This window comes from Bos javanicus, chromosome 7 (genome assembly GCF_032452875.1).
Source record: "Bos javanicus breed banteng chromosome 7, ARS-OSU_banteng_1.0, whole genome shotgun sequence".
Classification (NCBI taxonomy): Eukaryota; Metazoa; Chordata; class Mammalia; order Artiodactyla; family Bovidae; genus Bos; species Bos javanicus.
Window position 1 is genome coordinate 67,820,659 of NC_083874.1, and position 27,600 is coordinate 67,848,258.

Below are 27,600 nucleotides of genomic sequence, written 5' to 3' on the forward strand. Positions count from 1 at the left end.
AGTGCCCTTGAGTGGAAAATAGGAGACAGGAATCTCATATCTGCATTTGGAAGATTCCTCAGCCACAGCATGGAGGACAAATTGGAGAGGGAAAGGAGCTTAGTTGGTGAGTGTAGTTAGAAGCTACCCTAAGAATCCAGCAGAAAGTAATGCTAGCTTGACTGAGGGCTGATGACTCCACTGGGACCTTGGCCATTGGCTGCTGGAAACTAACACCCCACCCCCACCCCACCTCTGTGGCCATGCCAATCATCCCTGGGCCCTGGTTACAGAAGAGTCTTTTCTTAAAATCTCCACCTTCCTGTTAGAAATTATATGCTGCCATAGTTCTCTGGTGGCTTAGAGGTTAAAGTGTCGGCCTCCAATGCAGGAGACCGGGTTCGATCCCTGGGTCGGGAAGATCCCCTGGAGAAGGAAATGGTAACCCATTCCAGTATTCTTGCCTGGAGAATCCCATGGACGGAGAAGCCTGGTAGGCTACAGTCCACGGGGTTGCAAAGAGTCGGACACGACTGATCGACTTTTACTACTACTATAGTTCTCAAATTCTAGGGCACATCTTAACTTACAACAAATTAAAACACAGATCTCTGGGCTCCTCTCTGAGGTTTCTGAATCAGTAGGTGTGAGGTGGGGAGGAGAATGCGTGGGATTAACAGGTTCCAGGAGATGCTTAGGTTGCTGGTCTGAAGTGCCCAGTTTCAGAACCACAGAGCGAGAGCAGTGGTTCTCACCAACCACTCGGAGCATTAAAAATAAATAAATAAAAAATAAAATCAGATGCCCAGGTCACACACCCCAGATCAATTACCAAGAAACCTCCTAAAGGGTGGAACCCAGGAATCAACATAAAAATTCCCCAGATAATTGCAGTGTTCAGATAGGGTTGAATGCTACTATCTAGAGGCTCCTGGAGGACATTATCATTTGTAAAATACTGTGATTACTCATTTAAGTGTTTCTGAATCTGATCAAAGGTCAGAAACATACTTGGGAAAAGATAGTAGATGGCTCCTGGCAAGACACAAATATACTCACTGAGCTGAGATATTAGGTTTAGGGAGCATGGTATTTGCTGTCATCTTTTCTAGTCAGACCCAAGTCGGTGGTGGTATTGGTGGTGGTTTGGGAAGGTGGGTAGGGAGCATGAGCTAAGTTAGGATGGGGTGTCTCATTAACCCAGAAAATATTAAAACCTGACCATCTGTACAAGGTCATCTAGTCCCACCCCATTTTCCAGATGGAGACACTGAAGCCCTGTACCTGATTCTAGATCCATCGCCCCCCACCTACCCATCCCCAGGTTCTAAATCTCAATTGAGCCTGCTGGTCATTTCCAGTATTTTGAGTTAACACAGAGCGGAAAGCCAAGCCTAATAAAGAAGCAACCCGTGTGCTGCTAGTTATTTCCTTCACTTAGTCCAACCCTGCCTCTCCTCTTGGCACCAGGTGAGCGAGGCAGAAGGCTGGCCGCCCTGGGCAGGTGGTTCTCCAAGTGCTTGGGTGAGAGGGGGTGCTTTTATTAACTGCTCTATTTGTGTGAACCAACAATGGAAAAACTTAGAGGCTGTTGTGGATGGGTCATAAAACTGGTATTTTTTCCCCTCTCTTGAAGTAATGTCAAGAGAGTCAAAATATAAAGCATGGCTACCTGGAAAGACTGTGCACCTATTTCATGAGTGTGTCTACTGCCCAAACATACCAGGAAGTATTTCCGGCAAATTTCTTTCAGCCCCAGCTGACTTTCCACATTTCTTCCCAGCCAGAGGCCTCTCACTGAGGTGCACATTCTTTCTTTCAGTCAATGACTGCTTGTTTTAACCTCTCTCCATGGTTCCTCATGCTACTGCTCTGAAAGTGTTTAAATAAACCTGTTCTTACTGAGGAGCCAGTTCCTATGGACTATATACTTAGAGAAACTGATCTGGACTGCCTCAGTCACATCATCCAGGGACTGGCCCTGTTTGAACATCCACGTTATTCACCTTACCTTACTGTGATGAACTCTTGCCTGTTTCCAAAATCAAATTCCCCAAGCAAGAATTAAGATGTGACACTATGGTCATCTTTGAGCGAGTGAAGTCGCTCAGTCGTGTCCGACTCTTCACGACCCCGTGGACTGCAGCCCACCAGGCTCCTCTGTCCATGGGATTCTCCAGGCAAGAATACTGGAGTGGGCTGCCATTTCCTTCTCCAGGGGATCTTCCCGACCCAGGAATCGAACCCAGGTCTCTCGCATTGCAGGCAGACGCAGGCAGACGCTTTAACCTCTGAGCCACCATCTTTAAAGATACATAATTGTGAATGGAAAATAATAGAAAATCTGGGCCTTTTAGAGGTACATCAAAATGATGGTGTGATTCCACAGACTTTGTTTTAAATGTTTTTAAGTCTCAGAAGTGCCCTGAGATTGAATGGACTTCCTTAGGTGCAATAGTGAGTTCACTGTCACTGAAGGCATTCAAGTATGTTGTGGACTTGTGACACAGCAAGTCCACAGTGTCACTACGACAGCAGTGACACTACAGAGGTTAAACCATGAGACAGAGACAGTGTGGTCTCTAAGATAACTGTCACTTGTGAAACTAAAGCAAGACGCGTCAGTGACACCAGTGCAATAGACGGATTCGAAAAAAACTCTAAGACTTATTTTGATGATTCACGTGTCATACCCACATCGTCAGTCCTAAGAAAAAGGGGCACATCACAGTGTGAAAAGACCATCTTCATCTTCTGTTCCACTGAGGACATCTTTACCTTCTCCAACATTGTCTAGCCTATAAAGAGAGAAGAGAGCCTGCTGATGAGAACACCAAGACCAGCAACCAATGGATGCTGCTAAATTACAAAATGACTAACCAAGCAGTTAAAATGGCCCAGAGTCCATCCAGTCCAAGCCTCTTACTTCACAGATGGGAAAACTGAGGCCACAGGAGATAAAAGGCTCTTTGCCTATCTATTATAATAAGGAGATTTAAAATTCTTGTGTTAGCAAAACATAAAAACATTATCTAAATGTGTTTGTTTACCAGGAGGATCTCCAAGTATGACTTAGAATTACCTTGCTAAACCCTCAATTTTCCAACTTACTAATATTTACTTATTTATAGATATTGTAGTAATGATACAATTATTAAGTGAAAACCAGTTCTTAATCACAGTTTACACAAAATCCTTTCATTTCTTTTCCAAAAAATCTATGTAACAGGACAGATACGCAAAATCACTTTCCAGAGACTCTTCAAACTGTTTTTTTAAAAAGACAAAACAATATTGTAAAGTTTAAAAATAAAATAAAATTAAAAAAAAAAAAACAGAAAAAAAAAAGACAAAACAAAAAACTGGTCCTGTGGCCAAATTTGGTAGAGGAATTAAATCCCAGGAATGAAACTGTTTATGTTTTTGTCATTTTCCATGCTGCCAACACTCCTTCAATGAGCTCCAGTTTAACAATGACCTTTTGAAGTGAGTCACCCAGAGTTGAGCAAGTAATGGGTAGAATGGCGTATCACTTTCCTTCTTTTGTGCGACGTACTTCTGCTAATGCAAGCTGCTAGTATATTTGCATATTGGACAAATACCACAGTGTTATCCAAGACGGAGGTTAATGCAAGCTGAATCCCCACAACTTTTTTACCTCTAAGGCCACATCTCTCCAGCTCTATATTTAATCAGAATGCAAGCCCAAGGCATTAAACCACTGAGTAGTATCTGATCATTTGCAACAGCTTGTACAATCATTACAGCAATCAGTCATGCAAGATGAATTACCTGGTGTGTTTCTGGAAACAATTGGCTTTCACGAATTTCCCTGAAAAGACAAGGCCATGTTAGAAGCAGAGCAGCTGTACTTATGTGAATGAAATGCTGGGGAAGCACAAAGCAACCTTATGAAGAGCAGAGGTGGTCCAGAGGTGGAAACTTAGGAATTGGACTTGGCAGAGAAAGCCACTCCCTTCCCAGATCAGATGATTGCTTCTTTTGGCCTCTCATTACTTCCCACCAATTACAAGATTGTTCCAACATTATAGACAATGGTTTTAAGTTCCTTATTTTTGGCCATGCAGCATGGCTTATGGGATCTTAGTTCCCTGACCAGGGTTTGAACCTGTGCACTCTGCATTGGAAGTGCAGAGTCTTAACCACTGGATCATCAGGGAATTCCCTAAGCTGATTTATTCTTAAGTTACTTAAATTCAATTACTCACTTGGGTGTTAAAACACTTCCTTAGGACATACACCCAGAATTTCCCAAACTGTAACATGACTTTGTATGACGGTTAATGGCAAATGTCCACTAAGCTCCAAATTTCCTTTTGCAGTGTTCACTAGGGATAGGTGTAGAGACACGTAAGTTTCACTATTGTTGTTCAAACAGGCTGAGATGATTATTGCTAGTCAGAGATCCTCATTACCAGCTTCTATTAATGACTATAGAGAAATTTTTTCCCCCATTTTTACAGGACCATTTTATGTGCCTGTACTTTGCATGAAACGATAAACCCTGGTTCATGACTTCCTCATGCGTTGCTTTAAAACTTTTTTTTTGAAGATGGGGGACGGCAGATACAAGGTTGTGGACCAGCTGGAGAATCTAATGATAATCATGGCCCCTACCCCCTGAAAAATAAAGATGTGAACATTTCGAGGATTTTACTGATTCCCTGGAGTTCTCTCTCTGGATCTTAGGTGAGGAAGTTTTACTTTAAGCAAACAAATAAGACTAGGATGACTCATGGCTCTCTACCTGGAGGCATTCCCAACCAGAAGAGTCCTCCACCCCAAGACAGTGATAAGACAGTACTTGCCACTTAAGGGAGTCAGAAGGATGAAATGAATTAGGAGATGTCAAAAATACAGCATCAGAAAACAGAGTAAGTGTCTAGTAAACAAAGGTGCTCTTATTTTATGTTGTTTTTCTTTCTCAAAACATAAACATTATCAGGAGATGATGTTCAAAGCCTTTGGCATCTCAGGGAGAATGAGTTTACCTGTTATCCTCCTTGATAGGTAAGGGCAATGATAGAAGTGGGGCTCTAAGGAAAGGGGCGGGGGAGAGCAGACAGGGGCAGGAAGCAAAATCCATCCTCTCTTAGATTCTCCTGGAGTTTCCAAAACTCTGAAAGGCTTTACCCCACCTGGTCCTGCCCTCCTTACCTCGAAGAAAAAACGCCAGAAGCAATGCCAACAGCACGAATCCCAGGGACGGAGCAATGATCATGAGCAGATCGTAGTTGCTGGTCATTCTTATCTGGTGAGACACAGGGAAGCCCCTTGGCCACTCATTTCCCAACATCATCCTCCCTGTTTGCCATCACCAGCATGCCTGTCAGTCACCCTCTCACTGCAGCCCACCACATTTTGCCCAGTGCATTTCAAGAACAAAGCCAGCCTTACAAAAGTTAAACTTAAAAAAAAAATCTTGGAGAATCTGAAATGTTTTACCCAGAGCCCCCAAATTTTCCTAACTCTTAAGCATCAGGCAGACTGCTGTGAGCTGTGCTCTCCACTGTCGAATCACTTGGCCGGCCATCGCCTAAATCCTTTCAGTTCAACCTACCCTGTTCAGTTCTTCTCCTGGCTGACTTAGACTTCTAGAGGTAACCAGGTAAAAGAGAAAGTGGAACTCGATTTCAAATTTTCTGCAGCAGTGATTCTCAAAGTATAGCCAGGGGATCCCTCCATGAGATCAAAATGATTTTCAGGACACATTATTTGCTATTTTTACTGTCATTCTTTCATGAGACCTGCATTGCAGTTTCCCGGAGGTTTCAATCGCATGATCTGTGATGTGAAGGTGTTGAGGCTCTGATGATGTAATATGAAAGCAGACGTGAGATCCTCTATCCCTTACTGAGCCAGACATTAATAAGACTTGTAAATTTGTAAAACAATGCCACTTTCCTCACTAATATTTTTTTTCATTCAGGAAAAACTAGGTTATTTGTTTTTGTTTTCTTGGCCACACCACAAAGCATGTGGGATCTTAGTTCCCCAACCAAGGATCAAACTTAATGCCCTCTGCATTGGAAGCACAGTGTCGTAATGCCTCTACCACCAGGGAAGTCCTGAGAAAATGTCCTTATTTTTCATAAAATATTATTTGCATTAACATATTTGTTATCCCTTTTAATGAATTCATATTGTTTTTAATTTCTCAGTTCTAATTTCTAGGAATATAAAGGGGTCCTGACACCAAATAGTCTGAGAAGCACCACTCTATGGGCAGCATCCAGTTCCCTGGGGGCTACACCATGTCCCATTGGCCAGGCCAGGCTGCATCCCTTCTACTTCCAGTCCCTTCTCTTACAAGGCAGTAAACGTGGCACAATCACCTCTCTTTGAGGAGAGAGAAAGGGAAGAAGGAAGAAGGGATGAGACCTTCACTTTTCCTTTATAGGCTGTTTTTACTGCCTGAAGGATTCCCATGAAGCTGTGGTGAATCACTTTTGTAATAATAAAAATGAATGACGAATAAGCTCAGAAAATAAGAGGAATGCTGGTAACAGGTGTTGATGCTGTAGGATGTCCTTAATCCTGGGCCACCAGAGGGACCACATAATAGTTTCAATGTTTATATATATATGTATATATATAAATACATACATATATATATATAATTCTTTTTTTCTTTTCAAAGCATCTATACATATAGAAGTGATGATATCAATGTAATTTCTGCCATGAGTGTCTACAAATCCTCCACTATTTCATAACAGTTGTAATGCATTTTGCCCTTGGATAGATATGCTCCCCCTAATCCATTTCTGCAAACGTTTATTGTGGATTTTAAAACTCTAAGTCATATGCTTCAAAATACTTCACACAAAGTTTTACCTGTTCTGGTTCGACTTCATTTTGCACAAGAAATGATGTCTCAGGTGCTGAGGAGAAAGAGAAAATAATGCTTATATTTTGTATGGGAGAATAAAATGCTACATCCTGAAACAATTTAGTTGATGTGCTTAATCTTTTAATCCTGGTTTTCCTTTTTTGCTTAATTTATTTATCCATTTTTATTTTTATTATTTTTTTATTTTCAAATTATCTTTAATGACATTAACAAATACTTATGGTATAGTTTTTTTTTCCTTTTTTTTTAAATTTTATTTTACCCATCACAGCCATTTTTATTTTGATGTGTTTCTATCTAAAGCTCATCTGCTGTCTAATATTATCCCCCAGGAGCATCTCCATTTTATAGATGGGTAGAGTGAGTCACTAGGCAATTAGTCACCAGGCAATTGAATCCAAATTTTCTTTAACCACCAGTAGTAAATTCAGGACTTTTATCCTGAAAGAAAATTTTTCAGTCTGTCGGTTAACAAATTTTTATTAAGCGTTTATAATAGGCCATGCACTATTCTAGCCATACTATCGACCTTCTCAATGGAATTTACAACTTAGTTGTTATTTAGTTGTTAAGTCTTGTCTGACTCTTTTGTGATCCCATGGACTGCAGCCCACCAGGCTCCTCTGTTCATGGGAATTCCAGTCGAGAATACTGGAGTGGGTTGCCATTTCCTTCCCCAAGGGATCTTCCTGACCCAGGGATCAAACCCTTGTGTCCTGCATTGGCAGGTGGATTCTTTATCTTTGAGCCACCAGTAAAGGCTCTTTAGTAAGTCCCTTATAACTTAGGACAGACAACCAAATTTAAACAGATGTTTCTTGTCTTCTGTGTTATGCTGGCTTTACATTCTCAAGGCCCTGAATCCTGCCACGAGCACATTCAGGCGAAGGCAGGGGCCTCCCAGAACTTGCCAGAAAAGCAATTCTGTCAGGGGGCAACTGTAGTAGGTGGAATATTGTCCCCACACCTCCCAAAATCTTGTTGAGTCCTGCCCCAGGCCACAGGTGCAAGGCGTTGCACCAAGGCCACAGAAGCAGAGCCCAGACCAAGGTGACCTCTGAAACTGACTAAGCCCCTTTGTAACCATTGCCGAAAGCACCCCTGATCATCACTAACAAGCTTCCTGACTTTCAGGTAGGCAAAGATGCACACTCCAGTAAACATCCTTTAGTGCCCCAACCAATCACCTAACTCCAACCTTCCAGCAGGAATTTTCTTTGTCTTGAGACTATAACAATCGGCTATTAACCCATTAAAACGGTCAGGTTGGCCCACTATGCTGGCAGTGCCCACATTTTCAGATCTGGGGCATTTCAGAAGGGAGTGAGTTCTTTAAGAACCAAGAGCAGAGATAACAGGGCACTGCGAACACAGTGGGCAGACCTGACTGCCTCAACAATCATGTGCAAGCTGAACCTCATCTTGCAACCTTATCTAGAAAGAGGGTCTTTACAGATGTAATTAGTTAAGGATTTTCAGATGAAGTCATCCGAGATTGAGGAGCGGCCCTCAAAGATACCAATGGCTGGTATCTTTCTAGGAAGAGAAGAGGACACAGGGAGACACAGGCAGAGAAGGTCACGTGACTACGGAAGCAGAGATGGGAGTGATGCTGCCATCAATCAAGGAATCCCTACAGCACCAGAAGCTGGAAGAGGCAAGGAAATATTCTCCTCTAGAGCCTGAATTCAGAGAGGACAGGGCTCTGCTGACACCTGGATTTCAGACAGCTGGCTTCCAGGACTGTGAGTGAATAGATTTCTGTCGTTTTAAGCCACATGGTTTGTGATACTATTACCATAGTCCTGGGAACCTGATGCAGGAATGAAAGGGAACCGACATACAAAGGATGAGAGAGCCTAAGAAGGAATCAGGAAATGGGTGCTGAGCACATGTGAGAAGACTAAATGGAATTGAAAGGCCTGGCATTTAAGCTCAAAAGAGCATTAATCTAATATCATATTATTACTAGCATTCCACTGAAAATTTAATCATCAGGAACAACCCTGCAGGGAAGACGTTGTCACATATTGCCAGTGAAAAAACTGAGGTTCCAAGGGTTGAGCAACGTGACCAAGGTCAGACAGGTCGAAGGTGGTGGGGCTGGAATTTGAACCTGTCAGATGGACACCAACATCTATGCTCTTAACAACCTTATTACAGTGGAGTTCAAGCACAACTGGACCATGTAAACTGCATGTTGCGCTGAGGCAAGAAGGAATGCTCAGTATAATGATTTGCATTCAATCTAGAAAAGGGATGGGCCAGAACAGTGGTCTCCAGAGAGAGCTCGGTGCTCACCTGGGCTGTGCAAGGCCATCCACTGGGAGTGGGGAAATTGAGAGCTCCTGTTTGTATTTAATTAAATTGAATCGTTGCAACATTTATCCGGGAGGGATATATTTCAGCATGTACATGCTAGGTGGAGGTATGTTGAACAAATTGTCAATAAATGTTTTACCGCTTGTAATACATTGTTATTCTGGTCAAGAGGGAAAGAATGAGTTGCTTGGAGACTATGGTAGGCAGAGTAACGACACCCAAAGTTATCATGTTCTAATCTTTGAAATTTGTGATATGCACATGGCAAAAGAGACTTCGAAATACAAGTAAGTGAAGGATCTTGAGATGGGAAGATTATCCTGGGTTAGCCAGTGGTCCCAGTGCAATCACAAGTATCCTTATAAGAGGAAAGTCAAAATGCCAAAATTGGGTTATGTGATGATGGGAAAAGGTCAGAGAGAAAGATTTGGAGGTGTTATGTTGTTGACTTACAGATGGAGGAATGGGTCCAAAGCCAAAGAAAGCAAGTGTCATCTAAAAGCTGGAAAAGACAAGGAATTCGATTCTCCCCTAGAGAATTCAGAAGCCAAGTAGCCCAATCGAGATTTTAGGTTCTGACCTCCCAGAGCTGTAAACAAAATCTGTGCTGTTTTAAGCCACTCATGCTCAGTCACTCAGTCATGTCCAGCTCTTTGCCATCCTATGGACTGCAGCCTACCAGGCTCCTCTGTCCGTGGGACTACCATTCTGGTAAATTCTTATAACAGCAACAGAAAACTAAGACAGAGACACTGGCCTCTAAGATCTTCCTAGACAACAGTGGGTCTGCACAAGGGATGAAAGGAAAGTTACTTTTTATTTACAAGTTCTTTGTGCTTTGGCCACATATGTGTAGTATCTATCTTAAATTAGTAAAATTGTAATAACAACAACAAAAGAATCTTAAAAATTAACCATGCTTTTCCCAGGTCAATGTACTCACCGATGCTTCTGATTAATACCTGATTTTCCTACAAGGTGAGAACGTATTTACACAAAAAAATACCATAATTGGGACCCCTTGGCAGCTTGATTCTCACTGTAAGTTAGTATGGTTTGCTGGTTTAATTTGGAGAAGGCAATGGCACCCCACTCCAGTACTCTTGCCTGGAAAATCCCATGGACAGAGGAGCCTGGTAGGCTGCAGTCCATGGGGTCGCTGGGAGTTGGACACGACTGAGCAACTTCACTTTCACTTTTCACTTTCATGCATTGGAGAAGGAAATGGCAACCCACTCCAGTGTTCTTGCCTAGAGAATCCCAGGGACGGGGGAGCCTGGTGGGCTGCAGTCTATGGGGTCGCACAGAGTTGGACACGACTGAAGCGACTTAGCAGCAGCAGCTGTCGCAGCTGGTTTAATTTTAGGCTCTTAAGTTCTGGGTATGCATGGGTACTCTGATAAAATGGAATTTCTGTTAAAAAATCAACCCTAGACCTCAGAGCACAGTGAGACTGCCAATCAGCCTCCCTTACGCTTTACCACCACTAAATATTTCCCCCAGGCTTCCTGGCTCTGTGACCTTGGGCAAGATATTTTCTCTCTCTAAGCCACAGTTTATTCATCTGAAAATGCTGCTATTTCGCCAACTGATTTTGTTATGTCCCATTTAACCTTTATATCTCTGGATAATTTTTTACAAAGTATTTGAATGACCTGAGAAAATTATCATTACATACTAATTTTTTCAAGGATATAAAGCTATACTTAGTATAGGGAATGAGTACATAAATACTTCAAAATATATATACAAACACATACATACCTCTTGTTCCCCAAAGAAACCTAAAAAGAAATCCAAAAGGCTAACTACAGCTGACTGTGAGTGGAGATATTGTAGGCAATTCAATTTTTAAAATTAATACTTTAAATGATTTCTAAACTTTCTCAAATGTGAAAACTTTATAAAATGTTCTGTGTTGTTCAGTCGCTAAGTCCTATCTGACTCTTTGCGACCCCATGGACTGTAGCCCGCCAGACTCCTCTGTCCATGGGATTTCCCAGGCAAGAGCACTGGAATGGGTTGCCATTTCCTTCTCCAGGGGATCTTCCCAACCCAGGGATTGAACTCTTGTGTCCTGCATTGGCAGATGGATTTTTTACTACTGAGCTACCAGGGAAGCTCAAAATAGTCTACGTATCTTGTGTTAATTACTAGAAACCTTGCAAAATGCCTGAGTTAAGGGAAAACTGCTGGGGTGTGTGTCATTTATTTGAAGCCAGACCACAGTGACATTCTAAGTGAAACTTTGAAGATAGCTGTTAGAAACTCATTCACCCGCAGCCAAAGAAAGGGTTTGTGGTGCTATTAGAAAAAAGGTACCTCTCAAGATCTGAGTACTGAGGAATAGAAGGATGAAATAGGATGTACATATTAGTTGCTTTTACAGGTCAAATATGCTTTTTATAATAGTGGGTTCATATAAAAACTGGTGAAATCCAAGTAGAATTTGTAGTCAAGTTAATCGTATTGCAACAATGTAAATTTCTTCTTTTTGATAATTCACTGTAATGTAAGATCTTACCACTAGGGGAAGCTGGAGGAACGTATAGATCTCTCTGTACTGTTTTCTGCAAGTCTGTGGGAGTCCAAAATTATTTCAAAATAAAAAGTTTTTTTTTTTTTTTAATGGCTTAAATACCAGCCATTTTATATAGGTCTATGTGATCTATGCATGATATGTAGTAGCCTGGCAGTAAAGACTTACTGAAAAAAAATGTTGAATGAACTTTAAAGCATGATTTAAAAGAATATAGAGAGAATGATTCTGAAAACAATTTGAATTTTTTTTAATTGCTGTTATACTATGTTGTTAAGGAAAAAAAAAAAAATGATCTGAGAGGACATAGCACAAACTGTTACAGTAATTATCCCTTGATCTCAATCACTAGGGCGAGGATTGGGGGAAATATTTGAAAAACAAGAAACTTCCATTTTATAGTTTTAACTTTTTCTTTTACAAGAGCATGTATTTATTTTTGTAACATGAAAAATAAAGTTTAAACTTTAACAGTATGGCATGGAAACAGCCTTTCCCTTCAGAGGACTTCTCATCTATTAGGGTAGCGGGTGATGTTCAGTGCACGCTCTGGAAAATGAACCTATGGAAATAAACTCACAGCTGCCCTTTCTGAGAAACGCATCTACTATCTGGACAGTCTAGATTGAGCCCTGCAAGGGTGGCCTAAGGGCCAGATCCCCCTGCCACCTGTTTTTGCACAGCCTCAGAGTCAAGAATCCTTTTTATATTTTTTAATGGTTGGGGGGAAAAAATCAAAAGAAGAAGAACTCATAACACATGAAAACTGCAGGCAATTTATATTTCTTTGTCCATTGATACGGTGCTGTGGAAGCCTGGAGGCATCATTTGCGTATGTGCTGTCTCCAAGTGCTCCTGCAGTGCTAGGGCAGGGGTAAGTAGCTGAGGCAGAGAACAGCACGGAGGCTTGTGAGGCCTGAAGATGTCCTAGCTGGCCATTCAGAGAAAAGTTTGCTGACTACTGGTAAGCGAATCTACCAGTCCAGAAACAGTGTCTGTGGAAGCAGGGAATGCCATGAGTTTTGAGTACAATTTTGAAAGCCTTCAGACCCTAAGATGACGAGAGAGTTCCTTTCAAGGTGGTTTTATGTCTGAGGGGGTAGACTAGACCCCACTTTCTCACTCAAATAAAATCATGTGCTTTGTGCAGTTCTGGAATGGCACTGAATTTTTAGGCTAGAAAAATTTTTGAGAATCCATTCTGAAAATTGCCCCTATTTCTAGTCTTTTAGCAGAAATGTGATTCAAAATTCCTAGAACCTTTCTCTCAGAATCAGTTACTGAGCACCTTAGCAGACCTAGCATAGGGATGAGCACTTCATGTAACTTATTTCATTTTGGTGCTTATAAAACCCATTTCACAGATGTATAAACTGAGGCTGAACATTTAAATCACTCTACCTCAGGTAACACAGACAATAAAAGGAAATTTGAACCCAACGCTGAATGACTCAAAAAATCCTGATGGTAACCACTCTAATAGAAAAGAATAAGGGCATATTAAAATCTTATTCGAAAACATGAATGCTCTAACCATTGAATTTCATACCAGAAATTACCTGGCACTATCTTCTCAGTGCATATATTACATATGCAGACTCATTACTGAATTCATAGACACTGGGACTCATCTGTCTCTACTTTTAAAACAAATTTAACTCTGAAATAAGTCAGTTCCATGATACAATCTTAACACACCCCTAGAACTTTAAAGGAGAAGGCAATGGCAACCCACTCCAGTACTCTTGCCTGAAAAATCCCATGGATGGAGGCGCCTGGTAGGCTGCAGTCCATGGGGTTGATAAGAGTCGGACACCACTGAGTGACTTCACTCACTTTTTACTTTCATGCATTGGAGAAGGAAATGGCAACCCACTCCAGTGTTCTTGCCTGGAGAATCCCAGGGATGGGGAGCCTGGTGGGCTGCCCTCTTTGGGGTCGCACAGAGTCAGACACAACTGAAGCGACTTAGCAGCAGCAGCAGCCGCAGCAGCAGAATTTTAAAAGAGACAACTTCAAGGCTTCGGAAAAGTGTCTTACCTTTCATAGGTAGCAGCTGGCTTATGCTGCCCCCTTGTGGATTAGTTGTGGTATGGCCTTAAAAATCCAAAGGACAGCAAAAGGATCCAAAGTCTGAATATTTCAGATTTGAAAGAAATTCAAAATTATCTCCTCTGGTTCCCTTGTTTTAATCAAGAGAAAAATTTAAATCTAGAGAGACAGTTTCACTCGTTCAGGGTTTCACAGTGATGAGTAACAATGAAAGTGAGTGACCACAACCCATATTTTCTGGCCTCACTTGGCAGCACTAAGACAGATCTGGAATTTCAAAACACATTTTGAAAATAGAAAGAGTCATTTACTGAATTCACATGCTCTCTTTAAATTTGGGAGACCTCTGAATGATCAACAAGAGTACTATGAACTTCAATCAATCAACAGAGCATCAACTACGTGAATCTGGCATTCCTTACCTCCAAGGGCAAAATTGGGTAGGATCTACTTAATTTTGAAAGGAAACAGAGAGAAAATTTAGTATCAGTGCCCAAAGTGGTTCATAAAGGGGAGAAACGATGACTTTGCATTCCACACAGGTGAGGTAACAAAAGGACACCAGAGATTCTAGAACATCATTATTTAAGAGTCACCCAGTTCCAAACTGTGCCTCAAACTTCCATTGCCTCCAAGGATGTCCCAGCAACACAAACACCCTCATCCTTGGGAGAGCCCAGAGTCACCACCTCAGGCTCCTGCTTTCACGTGCTGGTATCTGCACGTCTCAGTGAAACAGACAAGACGTCATCCCTGGACTCCTCTCTGTAGGGCAATGCCTATCCCTGCTCTGCCCCCACCAGCTGATCAATAAATCTTCACTGCGGGCAAGGTGCACATTTCACAGAGAGCCCTCTGGATTATTAGCAACAGCAGTAATAAGTGGGTGCCAGGCACCAAGTGCTCACTTCACGCCCAGCTCAGTGTGTTTTCCACGATTGATCTCCGAGTGTTCTGTGCTAGGCAACAGGAATGTCCTCATCTCACAGCGGGAGTCCTGTGGCCTCGAGATGTCAGGCGACTGGCTCAACTGACAGCTAGGAAGGCAGAAAGCAACTTCAGAGCCAGGATTTTCCACCTGCAGAGCCCAAGCTCTTGTGCTCTGGGTTCTGTGGCCTTCGGAATATATAGCAAGAGCTCATACACACTTGCTCTGAAAAGATCAGTGCTGGAGGGTGACTGACCATGCTGTTTCATGGCACAGTGGGAAGTGGTCCAGTTGGAATGGAACCCTAGCCCTCTGCTGTCTAGATGGGTGCAGTTTCTGGAAAGAGATTCTAAAAATTATTATTTATATTGCTGCTGCTGCTGATACAATAAGGGAAGTAGTTGAAAATGCACAAAGCACTTTCACATTTATTTTCACATTTGGACTTCAAAATGAATCTATGAGGTAAGTAAACTTGGGCAGAATTATTGAAAGAGAAGGAAACTGAAGCCCAGAGAGGTCTCATATTTTGCCCAAAGGTGCAAAGCTAGTGCCCAATGCTACTAAAGGTAGAACAATGGTGTCTGATTACAAATTCCACTTCATTCTCCTCTTCTGCTTCTGGGTATCACAGGAGTTAAGATTCCACAAGTGTGGGGAGGTTCTCCCCAAGGACCATTGGTACCTTTGTTCATTGACTTGTTCACAGTGGGAGAACGGATTCCTCACCTCTTCACAGAGCTCGCTGTGGTTTATCCACTGATCCCACCCTCCTGTGAAACCAGGGATGTCTCCAGCACCTGACTTGGTGTCCGAGGGACACTGTGGTCTGCAGTGATCACCCAGCTCACCTGGCTAACCATGGGTGAGGACCCTCTTAGAGCCAGCTCCAAGTTCTAGTTCCAGTGGCTGGTATGTAATTTCATTTTCACTCTCTGATTGCCTTACCACAGACATGCCTCTCCAAATAAGACACGTCTTATATGGTTGGCCTTTCTGAAGGCGAACTGTTACGTGCTAGAATTGCACGATTCAATTCCAAGTTTATTAACGAAAGAAAAAAACATTTGTATGGTTGGTAGAATGTAACACTATTGAGAAAAGCATCCTGAGAATCCACTTTTTGTCCTTTTTCCTTTATCCCCAGACCGCCAGCCTCCCAACTGATTCCAGTGCACGAACAGCACTGGGCCTGAGAGATAAAACAAATCAGCTAATGCTTCGCAAAAGATGTTGCATTTGAAATCAGCTGCATCCAATTTCTTCCCTCTTGACACCGGCATTTGTGAGTGAAAATGAGCTTTGCTTCATCCCCTGTCTTCGTTTCTTCCTTCTGCTGAACTTGCTGCCAATTCCTCCCACAAGTCCTTTATGCCCTTGATAAACTGAGGGCCCATACAGTGTCAAGTTCTGACAGGGCTCAATTTTGGCTTCAAGGAAATAGTGCAGCGAAGGCGGGACAGCTCTGATTCAGGAGCCAGAAGAGAGTCCTATGTGTGACCTACTTCGTCTTCTATTTGATCTTTTTTGTGCCTCTGTGCCTGTTTCCTTCCATGCAGGATAAAGAGTCTACCACACTGGCAGTTCCTGTATGCCCTCTGGGGCCAGGGCTGGGCTTCAGGTCCTTGGGCCTACCCCTAGACTCTTAAAGGTCCTCATTCTGCACATCTTTTGTTGTTCTGGCTTGCTTTGTCTTTAATGGGAGCATAATTGCTTTACAGTGTTGTGTTGGTTTCTGCCTTACAGCAATGTGAGCCAGTCACATTATATATATATGTATCTCCTCCCTTCTGAGCCTCTCTCCCCCTTTCCATCCCCCACCTCTAGGCCATCACAGAGCGCCGGGCTGGGCTCCCTGTTATATAGCAGCTTCCCACTAGTTATGTATTTTACACATGGTAGTGTGTATATATATATGTCAGTGCTACTTCCTCAATTCATCCCACCCTCTTGGACCCCACTGTGTCTGCAAGTCCAGTCTCTATGTCTGTGCTCTATTCCTGCCCTGCAAATAGGTTCATCAGTACTATTTTTCTAGATTCCACGTGTATGTGTTAGTATACAATATTTGTGTTTCTCTTTCTGACTTACTTTGCTCTGCAAGTCTTAGACAGAGTAGGGCCATCTATATTTTGAATAGGTTCCCTGTGGTTCCAGCCCATGGCCTGGCCTGGTATAGATGGGCTGGATGAGCCCAAAGTTCAAGATTTCCCAGTCTTTTCCTACCTCCCTGGGAGGTCAATGTGAGATCTGATTGTGCTTCCCCTTTCATTTATACCAACCTTACTCCCTTGTCTCCCGTCTCCACATCAAGACACAAACCTTGCCTCTCCCGTTTTTGATTGCCTCTCTTTCTCCTGTACCAGGACAAGCCTTCTCTCTCATCCTGCCTCCTCTCTAAATATTCACCCTCCAACTCCTTGAAAGAACATCTAATATTTCTTCTCTGACAATTGCTCAGCATTGGACTTTAGGGTGTCCACCCACAAGCTTACCCTGTTTCCTTCATGGTCACTGTCTAAACACCTCATCCTACTAACCAGCATTTAGAATCCCCTCATATTTACCTACACACTCCATAACCTTTGTCTCCTGGACTCCTTTCTACCTTTGCTGGCTCTCTCTGCATCCTCAGCTGGCTTTTCTGCCTTCACTACATCCTCTCTCATGGTACTTGTTCCTGTAAGGAGGTGGGGTGTCTGCCTTCATCCTTCCATTCCTGTAGGGCATTTAGACAATGCCAAAGGATCTTCAGTTATCCCCTCTGCTAATGAGACAATAGATAAAGGGTTTAAGAGCTTAGTTTCAACAGCCAGGAGACCTGGAGTTCAAACTCTGGCAAATGTCTCAAGCTCTCCATACCTCAATTTCTTCTCCTTTATAATGAATGTAACAGTACAATCTTCCTCACATATCTAGACAATGCCTGACTATGAGATAATGCACTGATGGCATCAAGCCCAGCCTTCTCCTAAAAGCACTCAGTAACTGTCATTTGTTATCAATGACTTCCAAAATTATATCGACAATCCTGAACTCTCCCCTGTGAGATGGTATGTATGAAAGTTTTGGTATAGTGGCAAGTTCCTATTCAGCACTTACACTGTATCATCACAGTAATGATATTTGACCAGAGGGAGGTGCCAGTCATCAGACACCAATCCCCACCGAGGCATCTGTAGGTTGCCCAGCCCCACATTTCCAACTTCCTGTTAGACATCTCTCAGGGACACTTCAAACTCAAGATCACTGAAACAATTTTCACTCTTCCTCCTGGGGTTCCTTTACCAGTGAGCCCATCACATCAGCTAATCTCCCAAGTACAGAGACTCAATCATCCTTCCTTCTTACTCTACCCACCAAGTCCTCTCAATTCCAACCCTAAATGGCTCTGACTGTCCCTTCTCTGCTGTTACTGCTGCCATCATTCTAGTCGAGACACTCCTTCCTGTCTGAATAACAGCAGGAGCCTCCTGGGGAGCCTCTCTGCCTCCAGGTTTACTCCTCTCCTGTACATCTAAAACTTTTTACAGACCGAGTTTTCCCAAAACAGAGCTGAAAATGCCATTCTCTACTCCAAACACATGAATTGGTTCCTTGGAACCCTGGAATAAAATCTAAATTCTTCAGCCCATTAATCAGTCCTTTAAGAACCTAGGCCACTCCTAGCTTCCAGTTTCCACTAGACTAAACTAGACTCTTAAATAATCAGAGATTCCATGCTCCTGTAAGTCCTCCTATCTCTGCTCAGGCTGTTCTCCCTGCCTGTTCACTTTGCTCAATGAAATGTTCTCATCCATGAAGAACCAATTCAAGGATTTTTGAGAGAAATCATGCTGGCCCTCCTTTCCCAGTTAGAATCCTTCTCTCCCCTCTTTGGGTCCCCAGGGCACCTCCTCATACTTCTACCCCAAAACAAAGCCCACTGGATAGTGGTTTGCTCCACATAAGCTTGTCTCTCCCACTCCTTTAAGGACAGAGGTCAAGACTTCATCATTTTGATATGTTCTAGGCAGAGAAGTTCTAGGCAGAGAAGTCGGAGCAGGCAATGGCACCCTACTCCAGTACTCTTGCCTGGAAAATCCCATGGGTGGAGGAGCCTGGTAGGCTGCAGTCCATGGGATCGTGAAGAGTTGGACATGACTCAGGGACTTCACTTTCACTTTTCACTTTGATGCATTGGAGAAGGAAATGGCAACCCACTCCAGTGTTCTTGCCTGGAGAATCCCAGGGACAGGGGAGCCTGTTGGGCTGCCGTCCATCTGGTCACAGAGTCGGACACAACTGAAGTGACTTAGCAGCAGCAGCAGCAGGCAGAGAAGTAACCTGGTAAGCCATGTTTAATGAATGACAGATTTGAAAGGCCTTTACCAAGTATCATGCTGCTGCTGCTGCTAAGTCACTTCAGTCGTGTCCAACTCTGTGTGACCCCAGAGACGGCAGCCCACTAGGCTCCCCCGTCCCTGGGATTCTCCAGGCAAGAACACTGGAGTGGGTTGCCATTTCCTTCTCCAATGCATCAAAGTGAAAAGTGAAAGTGAAGTCGCTCAGTCGTGTCTGACTCTTAGCAACCCCATGGACTGCAGCCTACCAGGCTCCTCTGTCCATGGGATTTTCCAGGCAAGAGTACTGGAGTGGGGTGCCATTGCCTTCTCCAAAGTATCATGCTATATATTTCTATATATCCAAATGAAGTGCCAAGATAAAGATATAAAATCTCATCTCCAACCACTTTTCCCTCTGAGAATCCTTTGATTTGCTGGAAAAGCCAGCTTGTTCTGGACTGTGAAGCTTGAGTTGGTTTATTAAACAAAGAGATACAGTAAGAGAACAAATGCTCGTAAAAGTCCCTCATCCTCACACCCCTACCATCCAACCCTGGGACCAAGAAATAGCTACTATAAAAATCTCAAAGAAAGGAAAATGTGACGATTACCAGAGGAGGGTGTAATTTTTTCCCCAGTTTTCCTGGATTCACAGAGAAGTCCTCATGCATATTTGGGTGCTTGAAATTTGAAATGATTTTACTGCTTAGACTTTATGCTGTTCATGAGCATAATGATTCACCTTAGGGCTAAGAAAAAGTGAATCAGTGGTAAAGAATCCTCCTGTTACCTACTAAGATAACAGCCACCTTTTGCATGCTTACTAGCTAGCCAGACACTCATCTAAATTTTTATATGCATGAGGTTATACAACGAAGGCCAGAGACCCCCAGGAAAAAGTAGTGCAGCTGATAATCAAGCCCAAGCAGTCCCTTCTAGCACCTCCAAGGCTGTGGATTAATTTCCGGGTATTCTCTGCCCTTGCTGCTGTTGCTGTGGCTATTAGTCTCTAAACTGTGTCTGACTCTTTGCGACCTCATGGACTATAGCCCACCAGGCTTCTCTGTCTGTGGGATTTCCAGACAAGAATATTGAAGTGGGTTGCCATTTCCTTCTCCAGGGGAATCTTCTTGACCCAGGAATCGAACCCACATCTCCTGCTTGGCAGGTGGATTCTTTACCACTGAGACACCCAAGGAGCCCTTTTTCTGTCCCTGGGCCCTAATATTAATAAATACCTAAAGGAGTCAGGCAGGAGGAAGAAAGGACAAATGAACAAAAGAATACTCCTTCCACTATACAGAGCCACGGGGTCAAGTGAGTAAACCCTCTGCGGCTTCAAGGAAGAAGATGAGTGTGTTTGGAAATAGGATGAGATAGCAGAGCTCCACCCAGCCTAGAGTGGACAAGCAAGTATTCTAGAGATGATCTACCATGAAGTACTGAACCAATGAATCAAGGTCAATGGTATCCCTTATTCTCTAAAATCCACAGGAAGGAACAAGCCACAAATGCAGTCTTGACACCAGTGTGTCCTAGGAGGGCTTCATGGCTCACAGGACCCAAAAGTCATCTCTAGTCATCGGACTCCATGACACTCTGTTCAGTGTTTCCCCTCAACCTAAGGGGCAAGGGAAGAAGAAGAGAGAACCACACACACGTACTCTTGGATGTGAGTAAGGCAGTGCTGCGGTGAGAAGTCTCCTCAACGCTTCTCTGAGAGGTCCTAGGGAGCAGGGCAGGCTCTAATTCTGGAAGAGAAAAAAAAGTTTGATAAAAGACAGCTAAAAGTTGGTGCTTGTGCCAAGCAATTTTTACAGTTGTCTTTGTAGTTTTCTACGTTTATTTTAGGCAAGCACAAAGACAACTATAAAAATGATCCTGATCCCTATGTATATTTTGAGGCTTTCCTGCTGGCTCAGATGGCAAAGAATCTGCCTACAATGCCAGAGACCTGGGTCAGAAATATCCCCTAGAGAAGGGACATATTGGCTACCCACTCCAGTATTCTTACCTGGACAATTCCATAGACAGAGAAGCCTGGTGGACTACAGTCTATGGGGTTGCAAAGAGTCAAACATGACGGAGCGACTAACACATATATATTTCAAGTTTTTTTTTTCAAGGATTGTAAGTAATTTTTAGAATCTAAGGGAACTGTAAATGTATTTGAAGATGATTATTTTAAGGACTAAAGGAATAAAACATACAAATTTGCTTAGGGTTCATGAACCTTAGGTCGGTACTCACAGTGTAATGGAATTAGCCAATTCATTACTGTAAAGTTGTTTAAATTAACCCAGGCCTTATTGAGGCAGTTGAAATGCCTAAGCCTTCGAGATATCTCATGATTGTTTTCTAATATCTTTACCTCAGAATTAGAGTTTGAAACATGGTGAAAGCTTTGACAAGGGCCCATAATTAATGGAGCTAGTAACTCAGTAAGAATTCCAAGGTGTCGGATCAATAAGGATTCAGGAGGGAGGGTGGGAGGGAGGAAGAGAAAGGGAGAAAGAGGGGAGGAGAGGACAGAAGAGAGAAAGAAAGGAAGGAAGGAAGGAAGTTCACCATCAAGGAATATTTTAAGGCATCTGGAGGTCTTTCCTCTAATGCCTAAGTAGACAGTTGAGCCCTGGCAGGATGGAACTGGTCTTTGACCCAGGGTGACATTTCCTGGTTCTTTACTAAGTATCTGTACTCCTAGAAGGTCAAGTTGAGAACTAAAAATGATGATTTTTCAAAAACACAAAGGAAAAAAATAGGAACAAAAAAGGAAACCATAAAACAATGAAAAGGAACAATTTAATGAAACTACACTCCCCACACACACACACACATGCACACACAGAGTTATGGGATGAATTCTGACCTCCGCCTCACTCCCACCCCTGCTTGTAAATTCATATTTAAAGCCCTAATTTCCAGTAACTCAGAACATGACTATATTTGGAGATAGAGCCTTTAAACAAGTAAAAGTGATACTATGTGGACAGCCCTACTCAAATATGACTGATGTTCTCACATAAAGAGGAGATCAGGACACAGATACACAAAGGAGAAAGAGGATGTGAGTACCAAGCGAGAAGACAGCCATCAGGGAGAAAGACCTCGGAAGAAACCAACCCTGCTGACCCCTTAGTCTCAGACTTCTAGCCTCCAGAATTGTGAGAAATAAACTTTTGTTGTTTAAAATGCCGTCTGTGGTGCCCAGCCCTGACAAACTCACACACACACACACACATGCACACGCACACACACATGTACACACACGCACGCACACACACATGCACGCGCACACACACACATGCACACACATGCGCGCACACACATGCACACACGCACGCACATGCACACACACGCACACACACATGCGCGCACACACACATGCGTGCACGCACACACACACACGCGCGCACGCACACACACACACACACATACTCACAGACTCTAGAGCAAGTTGCTGAGCTGCCCCATTCAGTAGGAGAACCCTTTGCCAAGGGACCCAAGGTACACCTGAGCAGCAGAAGGGAAAGAATGGCCAGGTGAGCCAAGTACCTGCCGTGAGGGTGGGCCCCTCAGTGGAAGGCTCAAGGGTCAGCAGTATCGTGTCTTCCTCCAGAAGGGAGCTCAGTGTTGTCAGAGGGCACACGGAGGCCGTGGTTGTGAGCGCAGCTGTAGTTCTCATCTGAAGTGGTGGTGTGGACGTGAGGTCAGAGGTGGTCACGACTGTTGTTGGAAGCACGGCTGTGGCTGTTGTCATGGCGGTGGTGGTGGCGACGGTGGTGGTGGTGGTTGTGGTTGGGCGGCGGGTGGTTGTCGAGGGCGTAGTTGTGGGGGCTGTAACCAATACACGATATGTCTGGTACCAAGTGGAGACGGAGGAAGAGGGAAACGCCACAGGTGTTGCTGGCATCCATCCCTTTGTCTGTGTTTCTATAGCCTCACCTGGTCCATGAGCCTGGACCATCAAAATGCCTAGGAAAACTGGGATTCTAAACTCTACGCTTGGCCTTTCCAACCTATTTTTTACACCCTAGCTAGAGTAATCTTTGACAATGACAAACCAAATTATGTCAGTCTCCAACTTAAAACTTTGTTTTAACTGGGTTCTCCTTGCCCTTCTGGTGAAGATCCAATCCCTAACCCCACCCACAGGGTCCCACTTGATCTGGATCTTTCTTTTCAACCCCATGCCTCCACTCTGTTCTCACATTCCCTTGCCCACAGGCCTTTCTTCGGTTCTTAAACTATATTACTGACCTTCCCTCTGGAGGAACTTTGTACTGACTGCTTCCTAGGCCCTCTCTTCCTTAGACTGACTCTTCTTTAAACCTCATGTCTCAGCTAAAAGGTCACTTCTGCAAAGAGGTCATCCGCAGTCTACAATAACAATGTTTTTTGCACACTCATACTTGACCACATCTGGTCCCATCACTTCATGGGAAATAGATAGGGAAACAGTATCAGACTTTATTTTTGGGGCTCCAAAATCACTGCAGATGGTGACTGCAGCCATGAAATTAAAAGACGCTTACTCCTTGGAAGAAAAGTTATGACCAACCTAGATAGCATGTTGAAAAGCAGAGACATTACTTTGCCAACAAAGGTTAGTCTAGTCAAGGCTATGGTTTTTCCAGTGGTCATGTATGGATGTGAGAGTTGGACTGTGAAGAAAGCTGAATGCTAAAGAATTGATGCTTTTGAACTGTGGTGTTGGAGAAGACTCTTGAGAGTCCCTTGGACTGCAAGGAGATGCAACCAGTCCATTCTGAAGGAGATCAGCCCTGGGATTTCTTTGGAGGGAATGATGCTGAAGCTGAAACTCCAGTACTTTGGCCACCTCATGCGAAGAGTTGACTCATTGGCAAAGACTCTGATGCTGGGAGGGATTGGGGGCAGGAGGAGAAGGGGACGACAGAGGATGAGATGGCTGGATGGCATCACCAACTCAATGGACGTGAGTGTGAGTGAACTCTGGGAGTTGGTGATGGACAGAGAGGCCTGGCATGCTAAGATTCACGGGGTCGCAAAGAGTCAGACACAACTGAGCAACTGAACTGAACTGACTGACTTGACCACAGACTTTGTAGCATTTCCTAAAGACACATTTATTTGTTGATTGTTATATAATGTCTGCTTCTCCTAGTACATTGTAATCTCCACAAGAGAAAAGTTGGAATTTATGTTGTTCTCTTCTACAAATCTAATACCTATCATGGTATTAGTAGATGTTCCTTGTAGATCTACAGTAGATCTACCTAGTAGATGTTGCAAAAATGTGGCATAAATGATTGCATCAAAAGGAAACCCAAGCATAACATTTCAGTCAAGCAAGGTGAATAAGCTCTAGAAATTTGCTGCACACATTGTACCCACGTTAACAATTGTTTATGGTACACTTGAAAATCTGTGAAGGGAACAGACCTTATTCTAGGTGTTCTTTCCACAATAAAACTCAAGATCTAAAACAAATGATTTCAGAGTGTAAAGATTGATTCATGCCAAAACTGCTCACCTACTAAACATCTGAATTTGGGTTCATTAGCAACAGATATTCTACACATACCACCCTTTCTTAAATATGCCAAATTTCCATTAACTCTAATGGACCAGAAAGACATCATTAGTTTCAAGTGAGCTGAGAAATGATGTCATAGAGTATTGAGGTCAACCAGTATTTTATAAAATAGTATTAATAGCTGGTTATATCAGGTTTGAAAAGCAAAGACTTGGATTGGCATCATTTATCTTCAACAAATCCAAATAATACCTTCTATCTCACAAAGTTGCTTTGGGAGAAAAATACACTAATGCTTATCAAAGTTCTCTAACTAGAAGCATCCACATCAGTTTTTCTCAAATTTTAGAGCCCATGAGAGTCACCTGAGAAGCTTCTTATGCATATGGCTAGTGAGACCTCGCCTTCTGAGATGCCAGTCCAATTAAGAACAGAGCCCAAGAATCCTTGGTCCTTGGTGCGGGCTGAGCACAGAGCTGACTTTGAGAGGCTCCATTCCAGACTAGCAGGAATGGTGATTATTGTTTACGTAATTCAACCGTAGACCCTGCATGCATGCATGCAGCTCAAATCTTTAGGAGTTTTGCCATATTTCAAATTTCATCAAAAGCAGCTGATAGTAGCAGAAGGAAAGACCAGCTGAAAACTGCTATTTATGATTGTCTCCAAATCTCCTGCCCTCTCCCCTCACTGGAAGTAGCCCACTGTTGGTTTATGGATGAAGCTAATGCATGAACACAGTACTCTTGCCTGGAAAATTCCATGGATGGAGGAGCCTGGTAGGCTGCAGTCCATGGGGTCACTGGGAGTTGGACACGACTGAGCGACTTCACTTTCACTTTTCACTCTCATGCATTGGAGAAGGAAATGGCGACCCACTCCAGTGTTCTTGCCTGGAGAATCCCAGGGATGGGGGACCCTGATGGGCTGCTGTCTATGGGGTCGCACAGAGTCGGACACGACTGAAGCGACTTAGCAGCAGCAGCAATGCATGAACAAAACATTGTATTTTGTTCACTCAGTGTTTGTAAAAGTTTTGTGATCTTTGCCAACATGCAAAAATCAATACAGTTAACATAAAAACTGGCAGCTCTGAAAGCCCTGGGCCCAAATTTCTTCAGTTCCCTAGGCAAGAAGCAGCTGCCCTCTTCATATTGACCTTGAATTTCACTGGTTCTTTTCCCCACCCCCTACTCCTCACCCTCTACCCTTTCATTCATTTCTGTGGGTTCCTCAGCTCCCACAGGCAATTGCTCCAGACTGTGGCTCCTGTAGACACAAACACATCTCAGGTTTAATCTGTCCACTCACTGCTTAAGCAGCTTAGTCTCTCTGCCACCACCCTCTGACTCCATGACCCAACACGAACTTCTCCACCCACAGACACAACCTCTGTGTGCTCACCTCTCCTCAGATCCAGGCGGATGTTCCTCTTCACATCATTGAACCAGCCAGGCACCTCTATGCGACAGCAGTACACATTCTGGTCACCTTCACTGGTGTCCATGATGGTCAAGGAGACATCCCCTCTCTGGATAATCCCCCGAAGTTGGTATTTTGGTGACTTGCTTGAGACCACCTTTGTCCCATCGGTGTAGAGAAGCTCGTCATCGCATTTGGACTTGGGACACTGGCCTCTGCCCCAGCACATGCTATTACTATGCGGAGACCAGGATGAGTATGTACACGGCAAAGTCACTGGCTGACCCAAAAATGCTCTCACAACAGTCTGTGATGCTGCCGGAGCTGTGAGGAAAGATGAGAAAATTAAGTTGTGAGGTATTGAAATCTCTCAAATATGCTCCACAGGGATCATGCATGCAGATGCTTCCAGGAAGATGAAGAAGGTTGTATTGTATGTTTCTTTAGCCCAAATTCTGGCCTGTCCTTTGCTGCCACTAAGCTCCTAAGTTCACACTCTGCTATCCCTCAAGTGGGAGCAGCTGACTACATGAGTCTGAACCCATTTCTGCTGCAGATTTTCTGATTAATTTGCTAATTTGCAGATTTGCTGACCTTGAGTACCATTCAATAAAATAAATTCTCCAGTGGAAAATTCTGACCCTTCAATCTAACTGCTGCTGCTGCTAAGTCGCTTCAGTCGTGTCCAACTCTGTTCGACCCCATAGATGGCAGCCCACCAGGCTCCTCTGTCCCTGGGATTCTCCAGGCAACACTGGAGTGGGTTGCCATTTCCTTCTCCGATGCATGAAAATGAAAAGTGAAAGTAAAGTCAATCTAACAGTACTCTCATATAAACAGGTGTAAGTAGCATTCTACCCAGTGTATGTCAATAGGCAGTGATCATGTACTACTGACATGAATGCCTCAAATGGGTCTCCCGCTGTCTTTGACCCCAGAGTGTACTATGGCAGGGAGACAGGCTGTTGTTGTTTGGTCACTAAGTTGTGTTTAACTCTTTGTGACCCCATGGACTGCAGCATGCCAGGCTTCCTTGTCTTTCACTATCTCCTAGAGTTTGCTCAGAAATTAATTGCTCTAGACCATGTGTTTGTTGTTAGAGAATATGAAATAAGGTGGAAGTTTGTGGATTTTTTTTTAAGTTAGAACTGGAGAGGAATCATAGGAATTCTTTAGAATGGCAAATGTGACTTAAAGGTGCTAGAAGATTATGTTGATCATGTTAGCTATATGCAATGGAATATATTACCATTTTAGAAATGCAATATCTGTGTTTCCCAATTTCAGCTGATCATCAGCATGGCCTGTGGAGCTTGTTAAAAATACTTGTTATCTTGCCCAACCTGAGTCAGAATCTCAAGACTGAGGCCCATGGTAATGTACAACCAAGGTCAAGGTCAAATGACAACCAAGGTCACTGAACACTCACTCTGTGCCTTTTCTAAGATAACTTCCATCTGTGAGAATCTACGAAACTTTTCCACTGCTGCAAATATTAAGCCCTTTGGTTTAATTGATCATCAGTGATTGTTCTCAATCAAACCAAGCTATTGAAGGGACAGCCAGGCAGGCCATAGCTCCAGATCGTCAGGATGACATCCTGCTCCTTCTTGGGTACCTTGATCTCTGCTCATTGTTTTC

At 43.4% G+C, this 27,600-nt stretch overlaps 1 protein-coding gene, 1 long non-coding RNA gene and 1 other non-coding gene across 3 annotated transcripts in view; 1 reads left to right on the plus strand and 2 right to left on the minus strand.

The window, feature by feature from the left end:
- Positions 1–2,626: 2,626 nt before the first annotated feature.
- LOC133251542 (T-cell immunoglobulin and mucin domain-containing protein 4-like) overlaps positions 2,627–27,600 on the minus strand; it is a 28,224-nt gene continuing 3,250 nt past the window's right edge. The window contains exons 2-8 of the mRNA XM_061424152.1: positions 25,942–26,283; positions 22,575–22,856; positions 20,684–20,770; positions 6,838–6,884; positions 5,158–5,251; positions 3,772–3,811; positions 2,627–2,777 (exon numbers count right to left, since the gene is read on the minus strand). Of these exons, the coding sequence (XP_061280136.1) occupies positions 2,705–2,777; positions 3,772–3,811; positions 5,158–5,251; positions 6,838–6,884; positions 20,684–20,770; positions 22,575–22,856; positions 25,942–26,283 (965 nt within the window). The 3' untranslated portion in view covers positions 2,627–2,704. The remainder of the gene's footprint in view (positions 2,778–3,771; positions 3,812–5,157; positions 5,252–6,837; positions 6,885–20,683; positions 20,771–22,574; positions 22,857–25,941; positions 26,284–27,600) is intronic.
- TRNAG-UCC (transfer RNA glycine (anticodon UCC)) lies at positions 4,088–4,160 on the minus strand. Its single transcript has one exon. It is a non-coding gene; the product is annotated as a tRNA-Gly (tRNA).
- The window catches only part of LOC133251543 (uncharacterized), a 37,997-nt gene continuing 24,760 nt past the window's right edge, over positions 14,364–27,600 (plus strand). Inside the window, exons 1-2 of the long non-coding RNA XR_009737676.1 lie at positions 14,364–15,159; positions 15,842–15,979. This is a non-coding gene — a long non-coding RNA (uncharacterized LOC133251543). The remainder of the gene's footprint in view (positions 15,160–15,841; positions 15,980–27,600) is intronic.